Source organism: Trachinotus anak, unplaced genomic scaffold (genome assembly GCF_046630095.1).
Source record: "Trachinotus anak isolate AG129_WGS33_773 ecotype Australia unplaced genomic scaffold, CSIRO_AGI_Tana_v1 ptg000002l, whole genome shotgun sequence".
Classification (NCBI taxonomy): Eukaryota; Metazoa; Chordata; class Actinopteri; order Carangiformes; family Carangidae; genus Trachinotus; species Trachinotus anak.
The window spans coordinates 25,528,808-25,543,012 of NW_027273853.1; the positions used below are offsets into that span (position 1 = coordinate 25,528,808).

The 14,205-nt window shown below is 41.2% G+C and overlaps 1 protein-coding gene across 1 annotated transcript; it reads left to right on the plus strand.

The window, feature by feature from the left end:
* Positions 1-12,108, plus strand: mlycd (malonyl-CoA decarboxylase). The gene is made up of 5 exons (XM_071458175.1): positions 1-609; positions 4,910-5,022; positions 5,506-5,662; positions 6,017-6,169; positions 10,573-12,108. Exons 1-5 carry the CDS (start codon positions 64-66, stop codon positions 11,116-11,118), a joined length of 1,515 nt encoding a protein of 504 aa, XP_071314276.1. The 5' UTR covers positions 1-63; the 3' UTR covers positions 11,119-12,108.
* The last annotated feature ends 2,097 nt before the right edge of the window (positions 12,109-14,205 follow it).

Here is a 14,205-nt window from a genome sequence, read left to right on the forward strand (position 1 = left end):
CCTCTTGTGTGTTCCCTGGTTGCAGGTTCCAAGCGGACAGCTGAGCTCCCCACCCCCCCGGCGATGATATCCCACCCTGTAATTTGGGGCTTTCGTAGCAGCTTGAGGTGTTGGCGACACCGAGCTGTCGTCAAAGCGGCTCTGGAGGCCTCGGATATTAGCGGCTGGCGTTGGTACTCTTCCCCAAGTCGTATCGGAGTCACGGGCATGGAGGAGATACTGGCGAGGGTCGTCGCACCTTTACCCACATACGAAACGAGAGATAAATCCCCCCCTCCCCCTGAATCAAACAGCTTGGACTTCATGCACTTTTACAAAAGCCTCGACAAAGAAGACAGGCTCGGTTTCCTGACGAAGCTGTCACAAGACTTCGGCGTAGATCACAAAAGTGTTTCAGAGCTAGCCTTGAAGCTGCTAGACACTCAGCTGCGGGACTTAGCGACCATTTTGCAAGTTGAAGACAGACTTCGGTACACATTGACTCCCCGTTATAAACAGCTGCTTAATCATATAAGCAGAGTCGAGGGTGGGGTGAAGTTTCTGGTGGATCTCCGAGCAGATGTGCTTGAAATAATCTCATCAAAAGCTAGCGAGAGCCCACACATCAAGGTAAAGCATTTGTTTACATTTTCTACGGGTGCTCGCATGAGTCAAGCAGTGCGCGTTTAGACATTTGGCGCTGTTGCCTGAATATCTGGGCCTGTATGTTGGGTGATTTAGAAACATTGATCGGGGTATATTTTGGCAGAAACCGCTTAGACAGCTAGCCCACACAGAGGAGTGAACTAGACCCCTTGCTTTGCCCCCCATCACATGGTTCACATTTCATCACAGTTTGAGTGTCAATGACCTTTGCTCCAGTTTTCCATTTATACCAAACAGGAGGGAAAAAAAAATATTTTTTTTAATTTCCTCAAAGCTTAGGAGGTTTTTGCAAACAGGTTACACAGAACTTGTTTGGCAGAAGACAATGTTAATGTTAGGGCTTCCTTCATATTTTCTGCACGTCTTGGCTGAAGAGATCAACTTACAGTACTGATCAGAGCTGCCTTCAGTTCTTGCTGGAAAGTTCTTGTGTTAAAATAGACTTAGACCCAGTTTCAGTCTGTTCATGAAGAGAGGAGAGTAACTGCTGCAGCAAAAAGGTCACTCACCCATCTAATGAAAAAATATGAATGAACCTTTTGAGGACAAAGTGAAAATAATATTGTAAGGAAAAGCAGCGGTAAAAAAAAATCCAATACACACACACAAAGAGACAAATCATGCTCTTTGTCCCCTTAATGGCACATTTCTGGCCACTTATTTTACAGCAAGTGCCTACTTGTTCAGTCATCCATGTTTAGTCAGATGTTATTACAGCTTTCAGTTCAATTAATGATTGAAATCCAGCTGCTTCCATACATATTTTAAAATAACAGTGCCAAGCTTGCAGTTGTATTAAGTGCATGCGCTTTTTCCAAGAAGAAATTAGCACTCCCATCGAATGCACCCCACTGCTTTTTCCCCAGTCAAGTTTCTATGGTCTTTGTTATTAGGCTAATACATTCACTCATTCTGTGTAATAATGAGTTAAATTGACTTGCTATCTCTTTTAATAACATGCCAAAGGATGTAGCTTATAATTAAAGTCCACCTAAAGGTTACATATGCAACCACTTTATTAGCAGGAGCACCACCTAAACTAAAGCTGCATAATAGCTATATAATAACTGTATTTGTAGGGGTGTACTTATTTCTATCTTCTACCTTATATTTCAATTTGGGCTGCAGCTAACAAGTATTTTTCATTAGTTCTTTCAATTAATCTGATTGGTTAATTAATCGTTACGTCCATAAATTGTCAGGAATTTGGAGAGAAAAAAAGCCCATCAGTTCCCTAAAATCCACAGTTCCAATTCCAAATTGCTTGTTTTTTCCAATCCAACAGCAGCAAAACCTCAATATATTCAGATTACTAACACATCAGAAAAGAAAACCAGCAAATTCTGACAATTTAGAACCTGAAACTAGGAAATGTTTGGCAATTGTGCTTGAAAAAGACTTCAACAATCAATCTCTAACAAAAAGAGATAGTTGTGATTTTTTTAATTTCATAAGTGATAATAGTGTATGATAGTTCTCTAGTGTACTATAAGGATGTTAATTTTCTTTTTCACCATATCTAAGCAATCTAAGTGTATAGAAGTCTCTACAGGTGAGTAGGCAACTGCAGCTTTTAAACCCAGTATGGCCTCTAGTACTTATTGTTGGCTTTGTCCCAAAGTTGGACTCACTCTGAGATGGCATGAAACCACATGTATAATTTCATAGGCTGGTGGCTTTATATAAGCTTTTGTACTGGTAAATTGCTTTTTGTGTCACAGGCCATCAGCGGGTCTTTTTATTGAAACTAGAATCAGAAAACCCCTGTGGTGTATTGGAGATGTAGACATATATGCTGTAAACCAACTACAAAAAAATTCATTATCAAGAAAGATTTTTTAGTTTTGTATTGGAAAAAAACCCCATTTGTTTGATGTCGGTCACTGTCGTCGTGTCTTGTCCACTTTCCTCAAATGGCACACTGCTGATTTGCTAGCTTGTTATGTTGAGATGCTTCAATCAAGATAACAAAACTGATAAGTGTGCCATCAAAAGCTGAGATTATCAAATTAAAACTGCCCTTCACTGATTGTTGATGGAGTTAAAAAGGTTTCCTATTGTCTGTGTGATCAGTTATTATTTTCTGTGTTACTTTGGAATAGGGTTAAAAGCCTTAGAGTTAAGAGCTACTGCTTAATATGATTTTCATACAGCTTGACTGCACTGTTGCCAGGGAACCTCTCCTCTCCTGCTCAGTACCTATTTTATTCCAGCTGAGAGCTGGTTCTGATGCATTTAATCTCGATAACCCAGGCCCACTGAGAGCTTTTGTTGTTAAAAAGGTCTAAGCTACCTATGGAGTAATCACATGTACTGACCACCTTGGTTTTGATGGCGCACAGCAATCTTTGCTTGCTGTTATTGCTAGAATTGATCGAGCTTAAGATGAGAAAAGGTCATGGTAAATATGAAGCTTTTAGTACCTGTATTGATGGTATGTGCATACCAGGGGAGAGAAAAAAGAAAAAAATAAACGATACAGATAATCAAAGTAGCAGTAAATCATAGATAAGAAAAAGACAAAATTACTGAAGTCTGGAATTTTCAAGGCTGTAATTACTGTGGTTTTTTGCCAGTGTGTCACTTTGAATTCTACTTTTGATTAGTCTCTCTTGGCTGGATAATTGATTTTTGAAGTTCCTCCTCACTCCTTCTGCCTCCAGGCCTTTCGTTCTTGTTCACCTGTCCACAAAGTGAGTGGATGAAAGATGTAAAGACAAGTCAGAGATGTCATTTTAGTTGGCTCTTTGGGATTACACAAAGTATTAGTGAGGCTATTTTTTCCCCCACAGACATACTGCCAGGCTGACAAGTGGCATGCAGCCTACTGGAGAAAAGGTATTGGCACTCTCTGAGCCTGACCTGTTTACACTTTGGCAGTCAGTGGTCATTTGGCCTTGGATAGACAGACTGTTCCTCCAGGCTCCGCAGCCTCTATAGCTCTACATAATCACACAATAACTGCAGCTCAAGGTATAGGGGGTCCTTGTAACGGAGGACGTATCAACTCCCAACATCAGCACCACATGGCATTGATACAGCTCCAGTGTCAAAAAGTGTCGCTTCATTTTCTTTCTAATTGAGTGTAGTATTTTCTTCTTTACCGTTCCCTCCTTTGCTCGATCTCTTTCCTAACCTCAGGTTTCAAATGCTAGATCCTTCCATTTCAAAAGGCTTCATCTTCTGCTAGGTCAATAGAGTGCACTGCTCAGTCCGGCTTTCTTTTTGTGTGGATGAGAATTGGCTGCCCAAGGCTTCAACTGCACCCTCGTGGGTTTTGGATGTGCTGTGATTTCCGTAGAAATGCCAGGCTGGGATTATCAACCATGATAGATTACATGTGGGCAAGAATTTCAAATGTTGTTAGTTTTTGCTTTCATAGTTGCTCACAGAGAATCTCATTCAGTGGCTTTTGTACCATGGCTGTATTTAAATTTCTTTGTATGAGCTATTATTATAACTGACAAGCGGGCATTAAAGTAAGAGAAAGTCATCCTATGGAACAGCCAACATAAGCTGTATTTATGTGTTTGAGTGTGCTTACGCGTCTGCACCTTGTGCACTTGTTTGTGTGTTTACGAGAGATTTGCTTTAAATGAAGTCTGACCTTTGCAGGAGGATAGGCCTGTTTTGAAATGGCAAGCTGTTTATTGAAGTGCCTTCCATTCACCCATTGCAAGCTCAAACAAATTACTACTCATGATATGAAAACAGTCAAACAGGATACAGACACCCAAGGGACCATATGCCCTGCAAAGTGTGTAAGAAATGGGTATGGAATTGATCATAGACAACAGACAAACTTGAGCCCCATTGCTGTCAGTAAATAAGATGCAGCATGTGAGTTCTCTCCATAAAAGAGTTCATGAGGTTGTAAAGAAAGAGTCTGTTTATCCAGTTCATTAAATAGTCATACAAGTACAATTTCTAGAGAATAATTTTATTGTGTTTCTTCTCTCCTAAGATATAAAAAAAAAAGAAAAACAAAATCTGTTACAGTGAAAGGATAATCCCCACAGTGCTCAGATAATGTCATATACCTTCTTTTTCTTATTCATCTGTATGTAAGATTTATCTGCACACCACTGTTTTATTTATACCTTATCTAGTGAAGGTCCTATACCTTCATAAAATACATATGCAAGACAAAGTTTTCATTCTCCCCGGTGCTGGCTGCTGAGCTGTTCTCGACAAGGGAAAGAAAGAGGTGAATTTTTGATTATCAGCTGGATGTGGATTTTAATTCTAAACTCAACTTTCCCAGGACCTGAACAGCACGCTGAAGAGCTTGCTGTCTGAGTGGTTCTCTGTAGGTCTGCTGCGACTGGAGAGAATCACCTGGCAGTCCCCCTGTGAGATCCTGCAGAAGATCAGCCAGTAAGAGCACTCGTGCACCCCCACACTGTTTCTCTTCTTCCTCTATTTTCCATTTCCGTTTTCCATTTTATTTTTCATTTAATTGTGATCTCTGTTCTTACATAATAATGATACAGTATGAAAACTGACTGGTCACTTTACCGCTCTTGTGACCAGTGATTGTCCAATCGTAGCTTGGCGACTATAACTAGGTGTGGCAGGCCTGTCGAACAGTATAATTCTCCACATGCTTTTATTTCACCTTTTCAAAACTAAAAGAGCAGTTAGAAATAAAATCTGCCAGCAAAATGAGCTGTAAATTAAAACTACCTCTCGCTAAACTAAGGAGCATTCTGAGTAGCAAATCTGCCACCATTATCATTGTAAAGTGTATATGTACGGGAATGGAAAGCCTCGCAGGCTTAGCAACAGTAACCAATGAAGGTGGAGCTCAGTGAACGGTCAACTGAAAGACTGGAAGACTAACTATCAGCTTTCTTTCAGGTATGAGGCAGTGCACCCTGTAAGGAACTGGACTGACCTGAAGCGCAGAGTGGGGCCATACCGCCGTTGTTATGCCTTCACCCATGCTGCCATGCCAGGAGAGCCCCTGGTTGTACTGCACGTGGCCCTCACTGAGGACATTTCCGATAACATTCAGGTTAGAAGCTGCTGTAGAGCTGTAGACAGGCTGCGGTAATGATTTGTCTAACTTAACCACACCTTGGAGGATGGTTAAACATCTGGGATGACTGCTTTGTTCCTCCTCAGTTGACAAATGGATTTTATCTGTGAGAACAACAATACCAAGACCTTTAAACTGCATGTCCCTCTGGCGGGGACCTCTACAGTGCTGACTTTCTGGTCTTGTTGTTTACGGTGGGGGAAATATATTACATATTCTGTGTGATGTATTACTCCTATCCTTGAGAATGGGCCTGTAGCTGAATGATACAAACATAGAATTTTGTTTCTTTGTCTTTGTGACTCTACAAAATGTGTGTTTTTCTTTTAGAGTATCGTCCGTGAGTTCGCCACTCTCGACTCTGAGGAGGATGTTAATAAGATAAATGCAGCCATCTTCTACTCCATCTCCTCCACCCAGGCTGGACTCCAAGGGGTGGAGCTGGGCAACTACCTCATCAAGAGGGTGGTGCGAGAACTGCAGGTGGGTGCAGGAGGGATTTGCGATGTAATTAAGGTTCTTTTCAGCAAAATGTTAGTCAAAGGACTATTAACTATAAGGAAAGAATATGGCAGCCAAGAAAGTGACTCATCAAAGATCCATTTATTTGGGCGAGTCCATATTTATTGTGAGATCTGGAGGAAACATCACACCTAAATTCTCACTCTAACAAATTGCTGCCCTGAAATACTCTAAACAACTTTCTCACAGCCACATCAAATTAAAACAAGATTGAATGCTTCTGAGTGAATGTACAAATCCTTGTCTCAATGCGACATGGTTTTTCAAGCATTTCTCTTTTCTATTAACATAAGTTGGGCATAAATTATATATTTTTTCTCCTTAGTATTTAAATAATCTTTGAGTAAATTACCATTTAATTTTAAATTGCAGGAATGATTAAATATTTGAATTTGGGTAGTATTATGAATGTTCATTTAAAAAATACTGATAGCTGACACTCATTAATTGACCATTAACTGTAAACTGACAAGATTAAAATGTACCGTTTAGAATAGACAAGTGTCTTCAACCCCCCTGACCAGCAATATCACACACACACACACACACACACACACACACAGGCAGGAAAGAAGCCCCTCCCAGCTCATCATCACACAAGGGAATGGTCCTTTTAACTTCATTGTTGCAGATGAAGTGCTGCAACACATAAAAAATTCTACATTATAAAGTAATGAGATTAATATAACGATCAGCTCTACGTGTGATTAAAGAAGCGCAGAGGAGCAGAATCGCTTCTGGTGTGAACAGCCAGGCTGCAGCTGGGGTGACACAGAATGAGGCTGGCATTAACCTCAAAATAAAAATAAACAGGCCGGGCCAACCTCAGGCCTCAGCATATGGAAAGCCTGTCTACTGGGTTTTATTCAGAAATGGCAACATGTCAACATGCTGTGCGGTTAGTCTGATGCTCAGTCTGTTAACTGTCTGACCCGTGGTGGAAAATACCTGTGCAGATGGTACTGATGTCCCAGGATATGTTAACTGTTAAACTGGTAGTATTAATCAGTCATGTAGTGTAAGAATTTTGTGGAAATAGAGCAAAGCCAAAGCCATCTTTAAATATGGTCGAAGAGGAATTATTTGAATCCAATCTGTTAGAGTTCCTATAATAACTTGGCCTTGGGCAAATCAGATGTGGCTCTTAAGGTAAGAGGAGAGGTTATGTAAACACTTGTTATCTAAATAGAGTAACCATAACGTACCCAGTTTTATCAGTGAAGCATTTAAAACTTCCTGCCCCATTATAGCTAGATAATAACATTTTATCCTGACTGCACATGGCCCATTCACTGATAGAGCTGTTAACTCCCACACAGCTCTGCACCTCCTTCCTTACGGTGTAGTATCAAAAATTGTTGCTTGTCTCCACCCCAGGAATAAGATGTTCTGCTCTGTATGACTCACATGCTGAATTCAATTTAAAGCTGTACGTTGGCCTTCAGATGTGGCCCAGCTGGCACAGTGTTATACCATTAAGAAATATAGCTGTGACTGGCCAGATTAGTGTTTGATTGCTTTTCAAAAGTTTTTATTTTAGTCTCAGTTCTTAGTCATAAATATCCTACTTGCTTATATGCACATGACTACACACACACACATATAAACAGAGGAGCAGCCACCAGAAAGGCAGTAATGAAATTACATCCATCCCCCTCAATAAGTGCAAGAGCCCTTGTTGGGCCACTCAAGCTAGCACTTGTTAAATGATTGGAACACTGAACAGAACATCAAAAGCCACTCTACCTAACAGATGGGAAACAGCTCTTTACAGTGCATCCTCATAAAAATCAGATTTCAGAGCTTTAAGCTGCTTCCACTTCAGTTTTTCATGCATCAGTTCTGTTTTGATTGCTGCAAGCTTTTTACCTATTGGCATTTTTATTAATGGCAACATACAGTTCAGCAAGCTCTGCAGATATTGTTTTGTGCTTTCTGCTTCAGCATTAGGTGCTGTTTATGACCGGGGTTATTGTACCGTGTTGTAAAAGCTTTACTAATGTGGAACGTTGTCTTCATCAAGGGGTCTTCTTGCTCTGCATGTCAACATCTACTCCTGTAAAAAAAAAAAAGCAGTAACTACAAACCAGTGATGCTGAGAAGAAAGGTTTTTCAGACAGGCAACAGATAGGAAAGTTGTAATGCTTTTATATTTTGTGTGTTTTTCTATTTTAGTCATGCAGATCACTTTATCCAAATAAATCACTGCCATACACGCTACACACACACACACGTATTCAAACCTTTTCTGGGCTCATTTATCCAAAGTACCCATGAGTGCATACATTTTTTTTTTTTTTTTTTTTTTTTTGTGAGAATTGAACCCCTGACCCCAGCAGTGTAAGTGCAATTCTCTCCCCTCGAGGCTGCACAAAGCCACATCACAGACTTGTATTCTGCAGAGGCGCTGGCTGTCTGACAGGGCTTTACCTTACATAAAGGTGAAGAGAGGAGCAGTGCAGCCACAGAGGGAACACTATGATGATGGATAGATGATAGAGTGGAAAAGAAAAGGTCACAGTAGCGATTTAAGGTGAGGGGAGGCGGTGTTGCTTGTCTTTGTAGATTAGACCCCGGAGCACAGACCTGGCACTGCTCCTCTTTTTCTGCTCATCCTTTCCTCCCTGTTCCCTTTTCACCTTTCCTACTATCTCTATCCTTATTTCCAGCACCATTTTTTCTCTGTGAATCCTGCCCACTCTTGACATGTTAGCACCCAGTAGTTTAAAGTAGAGGTTGCAGTGAGGAAGGCGAGATCATGAGTGAGAGGAAACACAAGGGGAGAGCTGGCAGGACATGGAAAGTAAGAGGTCTGGATTATGAAGTGAAGGGAGGGTGAAATGACGGAGGAAGAAAGGAAAACAGTGTTGCAGAGCAAGGCAGACAGGAAGACAGCAACACGTTCCTCCAGGGTTCGTCTGACACTTCCACTTTCATCTGCAGCCTTTCATTCTTCTGCCTTCTGCCTGCCACATCTCTCCATCACTTATCAACCCAGACGCCGGAAAGCAAAGACAGGCGGAGGGGTGTGTGTCTTGACAAGAGGAGAGGATAGTGGGGTGGGAGAGAACTCAAGAGATGGGTGGGTGGTCTAGACGAGACAGAGGCACGGGGGAGAAAGGAGTGAAACAAGAGGACGGGTATTTAAGGTGAGAGGGAGGGAACAGAGGAGGAGGAGGACGACAAAGTAAGAGGGAAGGAAGGAGAGAGGGGATCATCCATCTCCATCAGCAGGGCAGGATGATGAAGCAATGGAAGTGATTTGTAACGCTGGTCCCTGTCTGAAGAACTGAAGACCCGAGCAGCAGCCTGAGCACAAACGAGAAAAATTTAGTTCTGTGTTTTGATGCTGAGGTTGAATGTTTATCTCCCTTATTTCTGCTGTTGCAAAAGGTGTGCCCTCTGCATTCTAGTGGGGATCAAATCTGTGCTGCCTCTCATCTGCTTTCTTTATACCTTTACCTGTTTTCTCATTCACATCCCTTTCCTCGTTTTCTTTTTGTCGTTGTTGTTGTTGTCTTCTTCTCTTCCACATGGTTAAGGCAGGTTGAAGCAATTCTGCACTGAACTGAGTCTGCATGTAAATGACTCTGCAACTTTTCGTCTTTCAAAACGTGATTTTAAAAAAAGAAAACTTTTAACCCTGGCATGTACGTTTGTATTTTGTTTTTTTTTTCCAAAAACATTCCAGTATGCATTTGGTTTTTGGAAACTTGCTCCATATTTAACACAAATTAAATAACATTGCTTCTGACATTTGCACAATATTCATAACAATAAACCTTCCGCAAAACATGTTTTTGCCATCATTTATAGATGCCAAAAAATAAATAAAAATCTAAACTTGTTGATATACTTCAATGTATGTATGTGTATACACACACACACACACACACACACACACACACACACACACTATCACAAACACAGAGTGGTCAGCACAGTAATCACAAATCACAGTTCCTCATGCTCCAGTTTTGCTTCTGTAAAATCAGACTGATCAGTTGCTTCATCTTCAATTGCTTCAGACATATCTTCATTTTCAGAACCGTCCTAAAAACCTGCAGTGTACCTGATACACTGATGCTGCATGGTTACTGCAACATGAGCAAACATCTTCATCCATATGTCAGTGTTAATTATAGTCTTGAATTGAGCCAAGAAAGTAAACCACCCTTAAAAACCTTTGATCTTTAAAGATGGAAAACTAAACACAGAAAACATTAGAAAATCTGTGATTTTTAAATCATTTTGACACCAGAAATGTGTGAGGACAAGGGGATTTTATGTCCTAGCTGAATAAAATGTCGAGTGTCAAATGTTTAAGGGCGAAATCTACCTCCCTCTCTCCTCATGTCTTCCAGAGTGAGTTCCCTCACATGGCCCAGTTCTCCAGCCTGTCGCCCATCCCAGGTTTCTCCACCTGGCTCCAAGGCCTCCTCAGCCAGTACAGAAAGGAAGGCCGGGGCTCTGACCTCCTCTCTGAGCATGAGTGGAAGGAGGTGGAACAGGCCACTGACTCATCCTCGGGGACCTTGGCTACAGACGCCCTTCGCAAGCTGATCGCCACCAGCGAGTGGTTGCGCTCAGAGCGGCTGTCCCGTGTCCTGGAGCCTGTCCTGATGCGTCTCTGTGCCTGGTACCTCTATGGGGAGAAAAGACGAGGCTTCGCTCTCAACCCAGTGGCTAACTTCCACCTGCAAAATGGTGCCACCATGTGGCGGCTCAACTGGCACGCTGACACCAGCCCCAGGGGTGTGGCGAACTCCTGCGGCATCATGGTGAACTATCGTTACTTCCTGAACGAGACGTCTAAAAACAGCGCCCTGTACCTGCAGAATAAGGTCGTCATGGCATCAGAGCAGGTGCTGGGACTGGTGTCCCAATTTCAGAAGAACAGCAAGCTGTGAACAAGAGACAAAGAGACACCCATAAATACTTATTCTTTTGATCTGCAGATGAGATTGCACTTGATATCACTCGTGTATTGTCTATTGTCTTTAATATTTAATTAAAAAAACGGCTCCAGAAGCCCCACTGAATGGACATCAGCTGATATTGTTTTTGATTTGAAATTAGAAAATTTCTCACATGACGTGTCTCATCCCATCTGCTGTGTGTAGTGCATGGGTTAGGCTGTTTGCCTCATTGGGTTTCTAGCAGAAAGTGTTTGATATTGTGCAAGTGTTTCCCAGGCTGAGAGACTGCAGCTAATGAAGCGTGAGGCATCTATCAATGCCTCTCCATGTTCTTGGATAACAGTGTGTGTAATGGTGAAGCAGGAGCAATGAGGGAGTGCAGCTACTGGAATAAATGATGTTTAGGTTCTTTCATTTAGCTATACTGTCTCACTGCAAACATGTTTGGGAATGGGAGAGTATTGGATTTTTTTCCTTCTCTTTTTCTTTTTTTTTTTTTTTGTGTTCGGTTGGGTTTATATACACCTGCTGTTACATTGCTTACTCCCACTAAAGGCATGAAACCACCGACTGGAAATATTATTTCATATTAAATAACTCTAAACAAAACTGCATTATTTTCTGCTGTTTGTCACGACTGTGCTAACTCTGATCCTGGTACCTCCATTCAAGTGCATTTTTGATAATTTTGCCTTCACACACACACACACAACCTCTCCAGAGAGCCATCACTGATGTCCTAACTGCTCTGTACAGGTGCCAAGCAGGGCTCATATCAGCCCACACCCCATTGTTGTGAAATAATATATCACAGCAAGTTGACTGTGAAATTACATTTTATCTCTCCAAGGAGCCAAACTTTCTTTTCATTTTTTTCACGCTCTCTACACCCCCCCCTCCCTGGCCCTCCTTTTCTCTGCCTGTGCCGCTCTGTGTCCTAGAAACTAATGGAGTGAGAAATAAAGTTAAAGTAAATGGCTAGATTGATGGTGTTCAGTTGTGAAGAAGGGAGATGGGGGTGGGTGGGGGGGAAGATAAAGAAGCATAAAAAGGACAGTTGTTTAAAGGATGCCCTTGAGAGACAATGTGAGCATCTCTGGAGATATTGGAGACAGAGAGAGACCCATACCTCTGTGTGCACCGATGTGCGTGGGGAACACGGAAAAGAGCAACACTGTCATGCTGTCTCACAATGGAGGAGAATGAACACTGTGGTGCGGGTTGCCAGGGAAACACCAATGACATATTCCACACCGGCAGCTAGAGCTTGTTTTTTAGTCACCTTTGTCCAGGAATGGCCAATGGTGGTGACCACAGAGCAGTTTAAATTAAAAGTCCAGTAGTTTTTAATTATAAACTCTCTTATAAAACACATTGTGCTGCGCAGTGAAGAAAAATGGCAAACGGTGAACAGCACCGAAATCTGATTTCTTCACATGTTGGGTCGAGCAAAATGAAATGATACAAACCTGTGGAGGCTTTTCAGTGGATGAGTTAGTCCCTGCTGCACACCTTCAGTATCTGATGGAAAGGCTGGTAATTGTTTTAAAGATGCTGACGGTAAAGTGCAAATCAAGTCCACTTTTCATGTGTTAAATGGAGTTAATTTGAAAATGGCTGTTCAAATTAGTGGCATCTGAACACGTAATTACCCCAAATGTCATTGTAACAAAGTGTTTGATACTTTTTAACATCTCTGATCAAATTGCAGTAAAATTGGATTGCTGTGTTCAAGCTCTTTGTAGACAAATGTGGCAGCAAGTATTCTGATCACTGACAATCTCCACAATGGCGCAGTGTGTGCTCAGGCCAGTCTTCATTTCTATCTAATCAGATTGCAGTTTTGTCACATTTCCAGCCCGGCACATGTTGATAATGGATTCACAGCCAAGTTCAATATTGTACTGCTGTGTTGTCTGACACGTCTTAGAGTCAATACTTTCCAAAAAGCAACAGAAGACCTAATTACAATTGATTAGAAACTGTCTGCCGTGGAAATTCATGCCTCATCTAAAAATAATCCAGTAATTCAGACAGTCCTTTCATTTTTTTTTCTTTTTTTAAGATGGGGAATATGTGTGTGCGTGACAGTGGTGTATTCATTTCTTGTCCCTCATTCAGAGGAAATTGCCTTACAAATGAAACTAATCCATTTTTTACAGATCACGGTGACCAGAAAAGTCAGCGGCATTTTCATGTTCTAATTCATTCTGATAAGGTCTGAGATATAAAGGGCTTTTGTCCTCATCTGTACAGAGTTTTAAGAGACAACAATAGAAATGCTGGTCTGTGTAACTGATAAACTTGGATATGTTGAATTTTAAAGTATTAGAATGTGAAAATAATAATTACAAAAATGCTAAAATAAAAACAGTGGAAATGGTGTCATTAGATCCCTAATGTCACCTTTAGTTATCAAAGAGCTCCAAAACTTCATCTAAACACTGCATATCATCTTTCACCCAAACATCATGCTTCAATTTCATTTCATTTTATTGAAGTGCTTGATAAATGGTATGAAGTATAAACGCTGGCACAGGACACAAACAAACCCATTCCAACTCAGCTTAGTCCAATATTTCTTGTAATCACTGTGCCACTCTGGAAAACATGTATTAACATACCAAGTTGAATTCAGTCCACCAGTGCTGTCCTCAAAGGCAAATACATCATAACAAAAAGTAAAAATGTAATTAATTTTTACTAAACCTTAAATGCTAGCTGTGTCAAATTAATGTCAAAGCCAGTATCCAGTGACCTTTGCCAAATGCTGAGGAATAGCTTAATGGTTTCTTTTTAAGGTTCCTCTCCAGACATGTATAAACTATGTAAAAATACTGCTATGATTAATATTTTGTTTAACATTATATTCCCACATAAAAAGTGAGAAAAATGGAAAACTGGGGCTGGAAGCACATCTTCACTTACTTCCTCATTGAGAAATTCAGAATCAGGCCTTGTGCCCCACCCATCACCGCTGCGTACGCTAGATTGACAGGTGAAAGAGGTTAGGATTGGTTAGCTGAGCAAACACTGGAGAGACTCCACCACATGTTTGAGCCTCAGTCAGAACCAGAC